This window comes from Rana temporaria, chromosome 4, assembly GCF_905171775.1.
Source record: "Rana temporaria chromosome 4, aRanTem1.1, whole genome shotgun sequence".
NCBI lineage: Eukaryota > Metazoa > Chordata > Amphibia > Anura > Ranidae > Rana > Rana temporaria.
This window is the reverse complement of record NC_053492.1, coordinates 113,326,129-113,344,551: the sequence shown is the minus strand read 5'-3', so window position 1 is coordinate 113,344,551 and position 18,423 is coordinate 113,326,129. Positions and strand designations below refer to the sequence as shown.

Here is an 18,423-nt window from a genome sequence, read left to right as displayed (position 1 = left end):
TCTCCTGCGGTGGGAGAGGGAGAACTTTTCGCAACCCATTAAAAAAGGCACATAGACGTGGAGCTAGGATTTCAGTGTATTTACGGTAATAGTGTCCAGAAAACCCATCCGGACCTGGCGATTTGAAAGGGTTCAAGGACTTAATGGCCGCCACAATTTCCTCCGTAGTGAATTCTGCCTCCATCAAATCTACATGGTCACTAGTTAACTTGGGGATGGGTACATCACGCAAAAATGCCTCTGCCTCATATGAAAACCCTTTTAAGGAAATATTTTTGACGTTCCTGGTAGAGTAGCTGTAGCTGAGGCTTGTATTGTCCTTTCTCCCACAGGGTTCCTGTCTTCAGCCTCTACTAACCATGGGTTATTGCTGGTGTTCCTTGTTAGGCTTTTTGCACCATCTATTGCGGTCCCTAAATACTGGCTGCAGGATCTCAACTGTCCCTCCACCTGATACTGGGATAACAAGACTACCGGTCAGGAAACCGGAGTGATGATTGGAATCTCCTGGCAGACCTGACAAATATGAAAATTGTAATATTGTAAGTGCGAATTTTTAGCCTAAAAATTAAAACGAATTTAAAAAAATACACAAATACTGGGCTAGGCTCTGAAGAAGTTATGACTTTGAAACGCGTCAGTCAGTCAGCAGCCCTGATGTCTTTTCCATAGCTATCTGGACACTATTGGTTCTGGACTGATCGCCACAATCAGGTGGCTACACTAAGAGCTTTATCTCCACATGTTTGTGAGTAGTATTTTATTATGGTTTTATTAATAAATTTGCTTAGGATAATGCACAAGGCTGGTGTGCCCTCCTTTTTCTTTCTTGTTCTATAATCACAGACAACACAGAAGCAAAATCACATATATAGAGGTGATGGGAAAGAAAGAATATCAGAAACGTTTTCATCCATATGAACTTTAATATAGATAGGTAACTGCACTACCGTTATTGAGTTATTTGCACATATACCATTGCAGAGGTTGCACATATATTCTATTTTTTTTTCCAATAGTACAAAAGTATTATATTTATTTTTACTCGCAAGCAGCACAGCACCATTTACTTTTTATTAAGATATATTTGGTATTTATTAAAGGAGTTCTCTGAGCTAAAACTTTTAACCCCCGCTGTGCCCGGGCTGTAAAACTATACAAAATAAGCCTTCACTTACCTGCCTACGATCCCCCGTTGTTCCGATATCGCCGTCCCGTTCTCCGGTCCCGGTCTCTTCCACTTCCTGGGGGTCGGTGACTCACAGTGCGCTCAGCCTATCAGCGGCCGCAGCAATGTCCCGTCGCGGCCGCTGATAGGCTGAGCGCACTGTGAGTCACCGACCCCCAGGAAGTGGAAGAGACCGGGACCGGAGAACGGGACGGCGATATCGGAACAACGGGGGATTGTAGGCAGGTAAGTGAAAGTTTATTTTGTATAGTTTTACAGCCCGGGCACAGCGGGGGTTAAAAGTTTTAGCTCAGAGAACTCCTTTAACTTGTAAACAGATTTGATAACTTGAAGCTTGCACGGCTCTTTTAGCAGTATGTAGTTTGCACCTTCTGGCAATATATGCAACTTATGACTTGCTCTTTCTGCCAAAGTGCAGCTTACAGTATCTCACAAAAGTGAGTACACCCCCACATTTTTGTAAATATTTTATTATATCTTTTCATGTGACACCACTCAAGAAATGACACTTTTCTACAATGTAAAGTAGTGAATGTACAGCTTGTATAACAGTGTAAATTTGCTGTCCCCTCAAAATAACTCAACACACAGCCATTGATGTCTAAACCGTTGGCAACAAAAGTGAGTACACCCCTTAGTGAAAACATCCAAATTGGGGCTAAAGTGTCAATATTTTGTGTGGCCACCATTATTTTCCTGCACTGCCCTAACCCTCTTGGGCATGGAGTTCTCCAGAGCTTCACAGGTTGCCACTGGAGTCCTCTTCCACTCCTCCATGACGACATCACGAAGCTGGGGGATGTTAGAGACCTTGCGCTCCTCCACCTTCTGTTTGGGAATGCCCCACATATGCTCAATAGGGTTGCACTCATGGAGCCCCAGACCACTTCCACCAACATGCTTGACTGTAGGCAAGACACACTTATCTTTGTACTCCTCACCTGGTTGCCGCCACACACGCTTGATGCCATTTGAACCAAATGCGTTTCTCTTGGTCTCATCAGACCACAGGACAAGGTTCCAGTAATCCATGTCCTTAGTATGCTTGTCTTCAGCAAACTGTGTGTGGGCTTTCTAGTGCATCATCTTTAGAAGAAGCTTCCTTCTGGGACAACAGCCATGCAGGCCTGTTCTGAGTGGAACCTGTCCTGTTAAACCGCTGTATGGTCTTGCCAATCTTCTTATAGCCTAGGCCATATTTATGTAGAGCAACAATTCTTTTTTTTTTCAGATCTTTAGAGAGTTCTTTGCCATGAGGTGCCATGTTGAACTTCCAGTGAACAGTATGAGAGATCGAAAACAATATCACCAAATTTAACACACTTGCTCCCCATTCACACCTAAGACCTTGTAACACTAACGAGTCACATGACACCAGGGGGGGGGGGGAGCTAATTGGGCCAAATTTGAAAATTTTTACTTAGGGGTGTACTCACTTTTGTTGCCAGCGGTTTAGACATTAATGGCTGTGTGTTGAGTTATTTTGAGGGGACAACAGATTTACACTGTTATACAAGCTGTACACTCCCTACTTTACATTGTAGCAAAGTGTCATTTCTTCAGTGTTACATGAAAAGATATAATAAAATATTTACAAAAATTAGAGGGTGTACTCACTTTTGTGAGATACTGTATATAGTATATATTCTGTGGCAATGTGCTACTTCTATAGCATATTCCCTGGCAATGTGCAACTTAAATGGCAGTCTCTTTGGCAATGCTCTCAGAGACGTCCATGTGGTTGCATGGCAGTAGTCTGGTGATATGGCAGCTGTCTGGATATTTGACAGAACTTCTTTCTATATGTTGTGAGTTCTTTTGGGAGGATGTGCTATTGCAAAGTGTTTCTTGTTGTAATGTATGTTATAATTTTATCATAACGTATTGCAGTTCTAGTATGTGCACGTAGATTTTATTTTTTTACATCTTGTTTTTTTTATGTCAGCCAGCAGAGGGCGACTAAATAGTACAGTATCTCTAAAACATCTCAAGACCTTTTCCTGTTTCCAGGTTATTCAGGGTAATTCAATAGGGGTTGACTGGTTTTCAAGAGGCTTTCTGCCACATCAACTTTCATATTTGCATCAGCAGGTAGCAACATACACAATAAAAAAAAATCCCAGCAACTGGCAGACTTTTTGGCTGAGAAAGTGTTAAAGAGATTAGTGGCAATCCTGCTGTAGTTGTAGAGTACATGAAATCCCAGGTTTTAGTTCTGAATTTGAAAGAGCAGGGACTTTTGGGTAAAATGACTAAATTATAAGCTTTGTTCTATATCCAAACACTTAATCGGAAGCTTTTGAGTCATGAGTTAGGAAATCCAAAAATTCCTGCAAGTCAAGGAACCTTTGAGCAAGAAACCGTTTTGTTGCAGAACTGCCTGACATTCACACTTAGATAAAACAAGACTGCTTCCTTATTTTATTTTACAATCACATATTGTAATGCCTAGTACACACGATCAGAATATTGGACGAAAAATTCCACTTTTGGTGCGATAGTCCGATAATCTGATCGTTAGTACACAGATTTCTAGAGCTGATCACGACAGTTCAGGCAAAAATATCTGAAGGAGCAAGCATGAAAAATGTTCTTATGCTATAACAGAACAAATGATTTTTGTGTAATTAGTATGGTATTTGTATGGGAAAAAACCCACCATGCAGAGCTTTTTTTCTCAGAAAATAGGTGCAGGAACTCAACCACGACCCGTTCAGATTTCACAAACAGTAGAAGGGTCTTAAAGGGGCATTAAATACCAGAATTGCATTACATACAAAGTGCAGAGTTCAGGGGGTTACAAAGCTGGCACTTGTAAACACAGAAACCGGACTTCTGTGTTTACAAGTGATTGTGGTGAACAGGCACCAAAGGATCTGAGCCAAAGGTGGTGGAACTGAGTTCCCCCAAGTTCCCCCTGAAAAAAGCCCTGCCACCATGTATGCTCAGAAAAAAAAGGATACATTACAATACAATACATTACATCACTTCTGATGTTGTATTCTGTTGTGCGAGAATTTTTATAACTTTAGTAACTAGGGCTGTAACTAAGGATTATTTTCATAATCGATTAGTTGGCCGATTATTGTTTCAATTAATCAGATAAAAAGCTTTAAAATGTATTCTTGAATATCTATATTCAGTGTTAAATATAAATAACCAGCTATATGGCTAGAGAACAAAATAGAGGTTGGATCTGGTACAGAGCAGTCCTGATCCTCCTCTTCTGAGGTCTTCCATCAGGGCTTCCGGCTCCTTCTGCCTTCAGACTGCCCCTATAACAAGGTACAAATATTAATAAAAATATTACTGCAATGTTATACTTAAATGCTCTGTGCCATTGTTTTACACAGAGCAGCCCCGATCCTCTTCTTTTTGGTTCCCCCGATGGTGATGTATGCTCCTCCCCCCTGCCGAGTGCCCCATAATAGCTAGCCAAAATGGATAGTCAGAACAAGCCAGTAAATCAGGAAGCCAGAGATCCGCGTAGTCGGAGGCAGCAGACCAGATCAGGAACCAGAAGGGAAAGTCTTCAACAGGAACACAGCAGAGAATCTCCAGATGTGTTTGACCAAGGCGAAGACATGGAAGGAATGAACCAGGCAGTTTAAATAGGCAGAAGGAGCTGGCTGATAAGCAGGAATATATCACTAGGTGAGCCACTGTGGTATTATGAGTGCTGGCAATTATCGACAGCTGAGCACTGAGAAGGGAGGGCTGAGCCCAGCCCTGACAGTACCCGCACCTCAATGACCCCTCCCCCTCAGAGGGCCACCAGGATTGAGGGGATAATATCTATTGAAAGCACGGAGGAGGACAGGAGCATGTATGTCCGAGGATGAGACCCAAGAGTGTTCCTCCGGACCGTACCCTTTACAATGAACCAGATACTGTATGCGCCCATGGAACCTACTGGAGTCAATGATTGATTGCATTTCGTACTTCTCATGGTTCTCAACCTGAACCGGGCGACAACGTGGTACCAAGGTGGTGAAGCGGTTGCACACCAAAAGTTTATAATAAGGAGACATGGAATACATTCAAAATCCACTTTAAGCCTCTGGGTTAATCCTACGGAGAATACGTAAAGGCCCAATAAACTGTGGTGCCAGTTTCAGTGAGGGTACATGGAGTCGGAGGTTGCGAGATGACAGCCAGACACTCTCCCCAACCTGGTACAAAAGGTGCAGGTAGGCATCTGTGGTCAGCGTGGAGTCTGTACCTATCACTAGCACGTCGCAAAGACTCTTGGATCTATACCCAAGTGCAACGAAGATCGCGGAGATGCTCCTCTAATGCAGACATTTTTTGAGGAACAAATGAGTCAGGCAACATGGATAGTTGCAAACCATAATTCGCCATAAACGGAGACAACGGGAAGCAGAATTGACAGCACTATTGTGAGAAAACTCCACCCAAGGTCTGACCAGTTATTATGGTTGTCAGAAATATAGCAATGTAAAAACTGCTCCAATGCTTGGTTGGCTCATTCTGCGGCCCCATTGGACTGCGGGTGATACACAAAGGAGAAGGAAAGCTGAATTTCCAACTGTGTACACAAGGCTTGCCAAAACCTGGAGACAAACTGACTACCCCTGTTCGAGATGATAACCTTGGGTAGCCCATGTAATCGAAAAGATCTCCCAAGCAAAAATGGATGCCAGTTCTTTGGATGTGGGCAACTTCTTAAGTGCAATACAATGTGACATTTTTGAGAACTGGGCAACCACTATAAGAATCTGCCCTGGGAGTTGGGTAACTCCACAATAAAATGTATAGACAGGTGGGTCCATGGCCTCACGGCCGCGATACAAGGCAGCGGTCACAAGGTTTCTCAGGAGAAGAATGGATCTGAGCGGCAAGAATTCTGTCACCGAAAGGTGAAGTGAGCCTGGTACGAACACTGGCCAGAATACGATCAGGTGGTATCACAGGAGCAGGAACCACCTTCATCTTGGAAGCAGTAGAAAACTGTTGCAACAATGCATCAGCCCTTACAATCTTAGTATCGGATAAGAATAAGACTCTATGATTGAAGCTTAACAGAAAAAGAGCCCATCACGCCCTTCTGTGAGATTCTTATGGTCAGTCAAAATGAGAACCGGCGCACAGTGGTACCTTTGAGGAGATGCCTCCATTCTTTAAGAGCTAAAATGATAGCTAACAATTCTCTGTCCCCAATCTCGTAATTGCAGGAGACAATTTCTTAGAAAAGTAGTCACAAGAGTAGACTGAAGCATACATTCGCAAAATAAAGGCCTGGGTACTCCTAGAACAAGCCATGTCAGCCATAACTCTTCACTAATCCCCTTGGATAGCGACCGACCACATAAGAGAGACAGACCTAGAGTGATAAGGTGACCTGTGGCCCCCAGATTTTTGTTTCGCCTCACCAGGAGTCAGGACTAGTACCACAGTATGAGTACACAATTCTCTGCCTGGGGCCCACATCGCATACAGGATCCCTATACCTCTTCCTGCATGGCGCCCCTAGAAACAGATGGTTGCTCTGGCCATACACAGATCACAAAACAAAAGAAAGGATTCTTCTGGACAGCCGCACTCCGAACAAAAGTTGCCTTTATTGTAAAAATCCAAGATAGAAAAACAGCACTACATGTCACAGCATACCAGCAGAGCTGACACGTTTCACACTGTATTCAGTGTTTAATCATAGCTATGATAAAACACTGAATTCACTGTGTTCCTGTTCAGTGCCTCTGTGTATCCATGTGCACTCTTGTTGTCACCCCTGTTTTACCTGCAGCCTAGTGAATCCAGTGCCCCAGCACTGCAAGGAAGTTTCCCATCCTCTGTTGTGGCCTGCTCTGGTGAGTTGAAAATACACAACCTGAGTATTGCCTGCAGCCTAACATCTGCATCTCTAGGAACTGGTTAAGAGCAGGACCTTTTAGGTTCTGCACCTCACCCCTTTTCAGGGCTCTCACCATCACTAAGCAATCGGGTACCCTGAGTGGCGAATCTTGGCTTTCTTTCACCCAGGGCAAAGACTTTGTTCAGCGCCCCCCACCCCAGAGAGAAGTTCCCCATCCATACGCTGCCAGCCCCCTGCGTAGAGAGGGTAGAGAGGCATTGCACTGTACACCCCCATCTCCTCCAAAAGCTGCTCACCTCCCGGCATCAGAAAATGTGGATAGGGGCAGAGTGTGTGTGTGTGTGTGTACAGTGCCATGCAATCTACAGTAAGAGCGATCCAGTCTCATGTACTGTAAAGACCAGCGCCCTTCTGACAGGGAGGGGAGAACAGAACACAGCACACCTCTCGCTGACATGTTTTCTCTCACTGCTCCAGCCTCCAAGCTGCCATTTCCTTGTCCCAGCTATGCGCGTGGGCGGAGGAGGGGGCGGGGGAAGGAGCTCAGCAGTGGCCAGCCAGGGAGGGCATAACTGAAATGTGGGTACAACAACCCACTCCAGCATCCCCTAAATCCAGCGCTGTGTCTCTCACCTAGCAGATGAAAGCCGGTGGGATGGAGAGAAACCAGATTTAAGTTGCTGGGTGAGAGACGCTGTCATTCTTCATTCTCTGCTCCACCGATCCTCCTGCTGTCCGGGCCCCCATGTGCCTGGGCCCCCTACAGGAGGGCTGGTGGTCCCCCCTATCAGCGACCCTGCCTCTAGGTGACAAGCCACCCATCATGCAAGACAAGCACCCCTCCTTAGGCAGTGACATATATGGTGTTTTACCTTCTATTTTATAGTTGCTAGGCATCAAAAGCCGTGTTTGGCCTATTTGACTGATTGTTAGGAACTTGTCTGGGAACTTGTCCGGGGGAGACGCTGTGAGTAGAGCGTCTCCCCACAGGGATGTAGTCCCAAGGGAGGGGGCGAGCACGCTGACTAACCCCCAGCCAGAACGGCTCGGATGAGGGGGGAAAGATTACTGAGGAGGAACAGGAAGTGAGAAATTCAGACAAAGATAAAAAACATTTAGAAGGGAAATCGAAGGAAAAGGTAAGTGAACCAACAATGCACTAGCTTAAAGGAACCTATTTAGAAAATAGAAAATTAACCTTTACAACCCCTTTAAAGAAGTCCAGCCAATGCAAATTTTTGCTTGGGATCCTCCTATGGATCACAGGAGTGCAGTTAATTTTACACTCCTGTTCTCCGCTCTCTGCTGACATCATGCCAGGCACTGCATCATCCTGACAATGGAAGTCTGGATCCGCCAGGTGCCTGGACTAACACCCGTCTCAGCCTCTCGGAAAACTGCTGGGAGCCTGAGATGACTGCCCCCTCCACAACTCAGCACTCCAATGAGCACAGAGAGAGAAAAGCAGAGAGCTGTGGCTGACAGTCATGGAGCTGTGAAAACCAAACGTTCGATCGCTCGGTTCTCAGTGCAGAGGCGCCGGGGGACTGATGCAGCATCGGACCCATGCTGCATCCACCGAGGTAAGTATAAATCTGCAAAAAAAAAAAAAGAAACCCATGCTTCTCTCTTAACCCATTTAAAACGTTTGCATTACAATAAAGCAGTACTAAGAAAAACATGCAGGCTGCCATTGACCACTCTGGAAATACTAGCTGTCTGGCTGTCAGTCACTGACCCATAATAGCAGGCCCTATATATATCTCATGACAGGTTTCCACTGATGATTTCTAGTTGCAATGTGCTTAAGAAGTGTATGCTGTCAAGTTGAGCTGAGGAGTAAGGCCCCATGCACACGAGACGCTGGTAAATGCTGGTAAACGCGTGTTCAGAGGCAGTCGGACAGCTTTTTCAACTGCCCCTGAACACATTCAATGTTATCCTATGTGTCCATGCACACAGTCACGTTTTTCAGCGTTTTTCGGCAGTTACGTTTATCCTCGTTTTTTCAGAAGCAAAAAAATGGGTTCAGACGCAAAAGTTTCCACGTTTCAGACGCAAAACGCCGCTAAATTTCGTTTATAGGCGTTTTTAAAGGTGACCTATTTTTTTACATTAGAAATCTCAAAAATGATGGCAAATGATGAAAAATCATTAAAAAAACATTAAAAAAATGTAATTGCTTGCATTGCATTGTGGACTACCCACAACTTGTGGCAGGTGACATGGCAGGTGACGTGACAAGTGGACAATTCACAACCTGTGGCAGGTGTCGTGGCAAGTGGACACTCCACAACTTGTTGCCAGGTGACGTGGTCAGGTGACATGGCCAGTGGACATTCCACAACTTGTGCCAGGTGACGTGGCCAGGTGATGTGGCAAGTGGACAATCCACAACTTGTGGCCAGGTGACGTGGCCAGTGGACAATCCACAACTTGTGGCCAGGTGACGTGGCAAGTGGACAATCCACAACTTGTGGCCAGGTGACGTGGCAGCTGATGTGGCCAGTGGAAAATCCACAACTTGTGGCCAGGTGACGTGGCAAGTGGACAATCCACAACTTGTGGCCAGGTGACGTGGCAGGTGATGTGGCCAGTGAACAATCCACAACTTGTGGCAGGTGACTTGACCAGGTGACGTGGCAAGTGGACAATCCACAACTTGTGGCCAGGTGACGTGGCAAGTGGACAATCCACAGCTTGTGGCAGGTGATGTGGCAAGTGACACGCTAAATACAAGTACACTGCTGCTCTCTCAGCTGCTACTCACTCTGGTCTCACAAAATGGCTGATGTCTTGTGATGTTTCTTAACGAAACACTTATAAACGCAAACGCGGTAAAACGCCGCAAAATTCGCGGCAAAACGGGTGTTTTTAAACGCCGGTTTTAGCATTTAAAAACGTGTGTTTGGCAGAGTTTGCACCGGCGTCCCGTGTGCATTGGGCCTTCGAACAATGTCACTAAACATTGAGAGCAGTTGTCACTGGTAAAAATTGCACTGCGCCCAGGAGCAAATGAACATAGGAGTGAAGCGGATTCTATTGCTGGGGCTTCATGAGTGTGAGTTCCTGAGGCTTTGTGTTACTTGATAAAAGAGTTGGTCTCCGAAGCGGCCATCTCCTTTGCAGTGTTGTATCGTCATTGGCCATGTTCCATCGTACTCCCCAAGCTTTCACTAGAAGTTTCCTGGCAGCAGTTCACAGCTCATTTACGGAAAGTCTCTTTCATTAAAGACACGTCATCTAGGTTGTCTTATTATCTTCTTTTCACTCCTTTTTCAATCCTTAATAATGATTCTTGCAGTTGTCTAATTTAAAATAAACGCTCCCTGCCTGAAATGACTTTTAAAAGCCCAAAAGAAAAACGTACTTTCTGTTCATTCAGCAGGTAATGAGCTTGTACTACATATTCCTACAAGTCTTCGTGCGTGTGCTCTAATACATTAGCTTTAGGCCCTGTGTACGGAAGACGGCAATTGCTGCTTACATATGGCGTAAATGGATAGTATGCAACCGACATCACTCAGTCATTATATTGCTGCTTTGCTTTCAAAAGAAAAACCATCTGTTGTGTTCTGTTTGGAAAAACATGACCTGGAACAATTTGTAGCTATATCAGCCCAGGTCCAGTATGATGATCATTTATGATTTCCTTACAATACTCTCTTATCTGGGTGATGTTTTGCTATCACTATAATAATCTAAGCAAGGCTGCTTTTAGAAATCGCTGGGTTTATCGTTTGTGAATGAGCCTTTTATTTATTTTTTATTATATTTTACAATTTTATTTATTTTTATTTCTATATTTTTAACAGCCTTGTGGTATGGTCTTGGTGATCTATCAGAGGTCTAAACAGATTCTGGAACCGATCCCCCTCTAGCTCCCTCTGCAGCAGCCGAAAACGAGCGAAAGGGAGAGGAGGAGAAACTGCTTGCACTGCGGGGAGGGCTACAGGGGGATTGGTTTTGGCAATAAGGCAGTAAAGCTGGCCCTTCTGCTGTGCAGATGCCCAAGTCCCCCTGTTCAACTGATGGGGCCCAGGCCTCCATATAGGAAAGCTGGCTATCCTGCCTTATCAGCAGCCCTGTACATAAGACCCCTTTCACACTGAGGAGTTTTTCAGGCGGTTTAGCGCTAAAAATGGTGCCTAAATACCGCCTGAAAAACTCCTGCCCTGCAGTCTCAATCTGAAAGCCTGAGGCCTTGTACACACGAGAGGATTTCCGCTGGAAACGGTCCGCCGGACCGTTTCCAGCGGATAAATCCTCTGGCGGATTTTGATCTGATGGCTGTACACACCATCAGATCAAAATCCCAGCGGAATACATCCGCGGTGACGTGGCCGCGCCGTCGCCGCGGCGACGTGCGCGACCCTGGAAGGTATATACTTCCACGCATGTGTCGAATCATTATGACGCATGCAAGGGATGGGATCGGACGAACTTATCCGGTGAGTCTGTACAGACGACCGGATAAGTCCGGCGGACAGGATTCCAGCAGATAGATTTCTTAGCATTTTTATCCGCTGAAAATCCGTCGGCTTTATTTTTATCCGCCTGAAAATGTCCGCTAGGCCGTACACACGACCGGATCTATCTGCTGGAACTGATCCGTGGATAAATCCCAGCGGATAGATCCGGTCGTGTGTACGGGGCCTTAGTGCTTTCACACTGAGGCGATGCGCTGGCGGGACCGCTCCAAAAGTCCTGCCAGCAGCATCTTTGGAGCGGTGAGAGGAGCGGTGTGTTTACCGCTTCTCCACCGCTCCTTCCCATTGAAAACAATGGGACACCGCGGCTATACCACCGGCAATGCGCCTCTGCAGAGGCGCATTGCTGGCGGTATTAACCCTTTTTTGGCCACTAGCGGGGGTTAAAACTGCACCACTAGCAGCCGAATACCGCCACAATTCCAATGGTATAGCGGCGCTATACCGCCACCGCACCTCCCGCCCTGGTGTGAAAGGGGCCTATGTGTGGTTACACTGATTATAGTGTGGATGTCAGCTCACCCAGACTGAACAATGACACATTTTGTGATATGGGGGATATTTAGCTCAGTGGTAGATGTGTTTTTTGTACAGTGAGTCCACATCATACAGGCATTATAGTTAAGGGCCTGGTAGCCCACTTTTATTAAAAGAGAAAAAAACAAAGCAAAAGTCCATCCAGGATTCCCATGCAGGAGTTTCAACTTCGTCAGCAAACACAAATGAAAAATACTGAGCCGCCTGGCTCTCTGGTCAGCAGTACCTCTGCTTGTTTCGGTCTCCCAGACCACTTGCTATTCAGGCTCTCCCTCAGCCTAGATGACAGCACCTTGCTGTTCAGGCCCACGTGGCCTCTTGACAGGGTTTTTTCAGTACTTCCACCAGAGACTTCCACATTCTCTCCAGCCCTCCTGGACTCACTGGCTTCCACAGCTTCCCAAGTTCCCCAGACCCTCTCTTGGTCTCCCCCAGACTCTGGGCATTGGCCAGACTTTCCCAGGCCTTGGGCCCAGAATCCCCCTCACATGGGCTGCAGTGTCCACCAGGTATAACTCCAAATCCCAACACTTACTGCTCTAACCAGCCCATCGTTATAAGGGCTGTGTACAACTGGGCACACACCCTGCAGGTTGTCCACAACACCTGGACACTGGGTGGCAGATCCCATCCCACCCAAGACTCTTAGGAATCTCCAAATTACAGAGCCCCAATCCAGGAATATCCTAAGATCTGGAGAAAGCTGCAAAAGCAATTTTCTCCACTCAATATCTATGCTCTGTAGCCCTGCAGTCAGCAGACATGAAAATGATGGCCCGAATTCACGTAACACTTACGCCAACGTATTTACAGATACGCCGCTTAAGTGTAAATGTGCGCCGTCGTATCTATGCGCCGTGCCCATAGAACTAGAAACGCCTGAAAATAGGCTTCCTCCGACCGACGTAACTTTCCTACGCCGGCGTATCTTGGGCGCATGTTTACGGTGGCTGCAAGGGACGCTCCCATTGATTTACGCGTCGAATATGTAAATGACTGAGATACGTCGATTCACGAACGTACTTGTGCCCGTTGCAGTAATATACGCTGTTTACGTAAGGCGTACGTCCGGCGCAAAGTTATTCCACATATAGGAGGCGCATCCCATGCAAAGGTATGGACCACGGAACTGCCATCGTATTTTACATTGTTTACGTAGTACTACGTGAATAGGGCTGGGCATAGGTTACGTTCAGTGATTCGACATATCTTAGGCGTTCGTTCCAACGTGATTCTGAGCATGCGCACTTGGAAGCGTCTACGGGACGGCGCATGCGCCGTTCGTTCGGCCCATCATTTGTATGGGGTCACGGTTCATTTAAATGTATCACGCCCACTTCCACCTACTTTGAATTAGGCCGGCTTACGCCTAGGAATTTACGTTACGCCGGCGCAACGTTGGGAGCGAGTGCTTTGTGAATACTGTACTTGCCTCTCTGTGTTACGTCAGCGTAGCGCAGATGAGATGCGATACGCCAGCATAAAGATGCGCTCAGGTATGTGAATCCGGCCCGATGTGTCTTTTTTCTGGCCATCTCCCTAGTGACGGAGCCTCGAACTATCACAGTGTATTTCCACTTTTGCAGTCAAGTTTGAGAAAACCCTGCTATATCTTTGTGTGTTCCGAGTGACACAGCGTACCTAAAAATGTATTTTTTTAAAGTCTTACTTTTTAGATGATTCTTTGGAACAATTCTTTGGAACTATTTTGTAATGAGTCTGTCCCCGGACAAAGACTAGGGCGTTTCCCCTCATTAACATACACTGAAAAATCCAAGCCTGAGATCTTTAACCCTCACAGACAGTGAATCAAATCTAGTTTGATAATGATAATGAGATCTGCCAGGACAATACAGGCACAGTCAATTATGTTAAACATTCACTGCCCAGCCTCCTCAGATTTGGAGTTTTCAGTAAAATTTAAGTAGCCATTTTTAATATGTATGCTATGTAAATGAGAACATTAACAAATATAAAGTGGGTGTTATCCTAATTTTGCTGCATGATTTGAAGTATACTTAAAGCTTTTTGAAATCCAGTGCTCTGACTTGTTCTCTCCACACTTTTAGGACCCCAGAGAGGGAGGGTCTCCTCTAATTTCAATGGCCCAGATTCAAGTAGAATCGCGCAATATTTGCGTGGGCAAAGAGCAAATTTTTTTCTCTGCACCCACGCAAATATTGCGCTTTGCCCGCGATTCACGGAGCAGTTGCTCCGTAAATTGCGCGGGCAATATGCTAAGCAGCCGGGCGCAAGGCTGCCTAATGTAAATGATCCCGCCGGGGGCGGGAATCATTTAAATTAGGCGCGCTCCCGCGCCGAGCGAACAGCGCATGCTCCGTCGGGAAACTTTCCCGACGTGCATTGCGGCAAATGACGTCGCAAGGACGTCATTTGCTTGTAAGTGAACGTGAATGGCGTCCAGCGGCATTCACGGTTCACTTGCGTAAACGACGTGAAATTTGAACGTCGCGAGCGGGAGGCGCAGCTATACTTTAGCATTGGCTGCGCCTGCTATTAGCAGGAGCAACCTTATGCTAAAGGCGCCGTACGGAAACTCCATACCTTGCGTACGCAGGGCCCGCGCAACTTTTGTGAATCGGTGGTAGTATGCAATTTGCATACTACACGCCGATCACAAAGGCCGTGCCCCCTAGCGGCCAACGCAAGAATGCAGCCTGGGATGTGAAGGCATAAGGAGGCTTATGTCTGTCACATCCTAGGCTGCAGTCGGTGTAACGAGGTTCCTGAATCAGGAGCACTCGTTACACCGGAGCAAGTAAGCCCTTGCGCCGCGCAACCTATGGTTGCGCGGGCGCAAGTGCTTCTTGAATCTGGGCCAATGTTAGCATATAAACTAACCCTGTTTCCTGAAAACGGACATATCTGAAGCAGACAGTTTTAGCAGTGAAAAAGTAACGTTCTCGTATCAATACAATCAGAAACAATTCAATATAATGTTTGTGTACTTGCAAACTTTTATATTGTCAAAAGTATTGGGACAATTCCTTTTTACACACACATGAACTTTGATGGCATTCCAGTCTTAGCCTGTAGGGTTCAAGCTATAACAGGTTCAACTCTTCTGGGAAGGCTGTCCACAAGGTTTAGGAGTGTGTCTATGGGAATGTTTGACCATTCTTCCAGAAGTGCATTTATGAAGTCAGGCCCTGATGTTGGATGAGAGAAGGCCTGGCTCGCAGTCTCTGCTCCAAATAATCATAAAGATGTTCTGTGAGGTCAGGACTCTGTGCAGAGCAGTCAAGTTCCTCCACCCTTAAACTCGCTCATTCATATCCATGGGGTGCAGTCATGTTGGAACAAGAAGGGATCATCCCCAAACTGTTCCCACAAAGTTGGAAGCATGAAATTGTCCAAAATGTCTTGGTGTGCTAGCGCCTTAAGGGACCAAACTCAACCCCTGAAAAACAACCCCACACCACAACCTCCCACACCAAATGATTTGGACCAGTGCATAAAGCAAGGTCCATAAAGACCTGGATGAGTGAGTTTGGGGTGGAGGAATTTGGCCGGCACAGAGTCCTGACCTCAACCCAATAGAACACCTTTGGAAGGAATTAGAGCAGAGACTGCAAGCCAGGCATTCTCGTCCAACATCAGTGCTTAAAGGGTCACTAAAGGAATTTTTTTTTTAGCTAAATAGCTTCCTTTACCTTACTGCAGTCCTGGTTTCATGTCCTCATTGTTCGTTTTTGCTCTGATGTTGCTGTAATTCCGCTCTGTTCTGAACACTTCCTGGTTGTCTGTTTCCTGATGAAAAAAGTCATGGGAGCTTTCTCTCTGTGGTCACTACTCAAGGAGGTGCGATTACTGTGTGTCTAAAACCCCTCAACACCAATCAGTTTTACAAACCATCACTGCCCTGTATTGACTCTGAGTCTCTGTACATCACACAAGCAGGAAACAGCATGCAAAAACGAAACTGAAACTGTAGGTACATTATATGATTGATTTTTATCTATTTTTAAAAGGAATCAGTTAACTATTATGTCTCTATACCCTGTAAACAGTCATTTCAGCAAAATATTTTTTTCCCTTTACAACTCATTTTAACCTCACAAATGTGCTTCTGGAAGAATGGTCAAACATTCCCATAAACACACTACTAAACCTTGTGGACATCCTTCCCAGAAGAGTTGACGCTGTTATAGCTGCAAAGGATGGGACAACTCAATATTGAACCCTATAGACTAAGACCGGGAGGCCAGTAACCACTTCAGACCAGAGGACGTCCCTGGGACGTTCTCGGCTTTGTGCGGTGATATCTAAATGATGCCTGCAGCTACAGGCATCATTCAGATATCGCCGTCTTCAGCCGCCGATTCTGTGCACCAGAAGAACCATCAAAGTGGCGGTTCCGCCGCTCGATCGTTCTTCTAGGCAGCGGGAGGGGACGCCCCCCCTCCCGCCGCCATCCGGTGCTTCTCCGGGCTCTCCCGTGCCATCGGGGGCCCGGAGAGTGAATTGGCCAGCGCTCGTTGGTGAAGCATAGAGATGACTGGTGACCAGACGGTCACAGTCATCTCTATGACCGTCGGAGGACCGGGCGCGACGTTATGACGTCACGCCCGGTACCCGGAAGTAAACAAAGCCGCTGTCGCGGCTGTCGGCATGTAATCAATGATTTTTTTTTCACTGATTTCATGCTTGTAAGCCTCCTGTAGGAGAGATGTAGGGTCTTATTGACCCCACATCGCTCCATAAAGAGGACCTGTCACAGTGATTCTTATTACAAGGGATGTTTACATTCCTTGTAATAGGAATAAAAGTGATCAAAAAAAAATATAAAATAAAAAAATGAAGTAAAAAAATAAAATAAAATAATAAAACATTTTTTTAAAACGCCCCTGTCCCGGTCGCTCGCGTGCAGAAGCGAACGTGCATGCAAGTCCCGCCCACATATGTAAACACCGTTCAAACCCCACATGTGAGGTATCATGGCGTGCGTTAGAGCGTGTACAACAATTCTAGCACTAGACCTCCTCTGTAACTCAAAAATAGTAACCTGTAAAAAAAATTAAAGTGTCGCCTATGGAGATTTTTAAGTACCAAAGTTTGGCGCCATTCCATGAGTGTGCGCAATTTTAAAGCGTGACATGTTAGGTATCTATTTACTCGGCGTAACACCGTCTTTCACATTATACAAAAAAATTGGGCTAACTTTACTGTTTTGTTATTTTTTAATTCATGAAACAGTTTTTTTCCCTAAAAAAAGGTGTTTGAAAAATTATTGCGCAAATACCGTGTGAGAAAAAAAGTTGCAATGACTGCCATTTTATTCCCTAGGGTGTCTGCTAAAAAAAATATATAATGTTTGGGGGTTCTGATTAATTTTCTAGCAAAAAAATTGTGATTTTTACATAAAGGAGAAAAGTGCCAAAATAGGCCCGGTAACGAAGTGGTTAAAGTTCATGTATGTAAAGGCAGGTGTCCCAATACTTTTGGCAATATAGTGTAGATCATCTTTTTTTTTTTATATATAAACCAGCATTTACATTTTATTTTTCAGCTTTGCAATTCGGACAAGCTATGGGAGCACATTGTGGAAAGATCTTGTGATACCGTCACCCCAGAGATGAGAGCTTTAGCCCAAAGTATTGGCTGGAAGCAGTTCTTCTTCACCAACAAACTGCAGCTTCAGCTCCAGCTCCGGAGATGGAGGAAGAAACAGGAAGAGAGTCAAGATATCGTCATGGAATGACAGCCGAATTATCAAGTACAAAGGAGTCACGTCTCCTCATTACTTCCAATATAGGAACATGTTTGAAAGAAGAACTGTCTGTATTGCCCATAGCACCCATTGGCTGTATATTTTATAAATTGCTATGGGGAACATAGACAGTCCTTCCACATAGGAAGGAAGCTTTAGACAGCAGATCCCTCACCTAACCCAGTGATATGATTTTGCTTATGGCCAGAGTTCTTGCATGTTATGTACACTGCAGATGTTATTCAGGGTTTATTCTGTTAAATATTTGTGCCTTAAACACAGTGCCAAAATAATTTTCTGATGTATTTGTTTTTTTTACATTACAATGCTTTTGTACCAGAAGCATCAGTGCGATTAAAAGCTGAAATATAGTTACGTTTGAGCGTCTTTATTTGGGTGCGTATAAGAATGCATACTAGTTAAATCATTTTTTAACAGATTTGTTTAACCACTTAAGGACCGGACCAATATGCTGCTAAATGACCCAAGGGGTTTTTACAATTCGGCACTGCGTCGCTTTAACAGACAATTGCGCGGTCGTGCGACGTGGCTCCCAAACAAAATTGGCGTCCTTTTTTCCCCCCACAAATAGAGCTTTCTTTTGGTGGTATTTGATCACCTCTGCAGTTTTTATTTTTTG

At 45.4% G+C, this 18,423-nt stretch overlaps 1 protein-coding gene across 1 annotated transcript in view; it reads left to right on the top strand.

Annotated features, from left to right (window-relative positions):
* The window catches only part of FBXO36 (F-box protein 36), a 71,401-nt gene extending 53,247 nt beyond the window's left edge, over positions 1-18,154 (top strand). Inside the window, exon 4 of the mRNA XM_040348826.1 lies at positions 17,583-18,154. Coding sequence (XP_040204760.1) covers positions 17,583-17,774 — 192 coding nt within the window. The 3' untranslated portion in view covers positions 17,775-18,154. The remainder of the gene's footprint in view (positions 1-17,582) is intronic.
* The last annotated feature ends 269 nt before the right edge of the window (positions 18,155-18,423 follow it).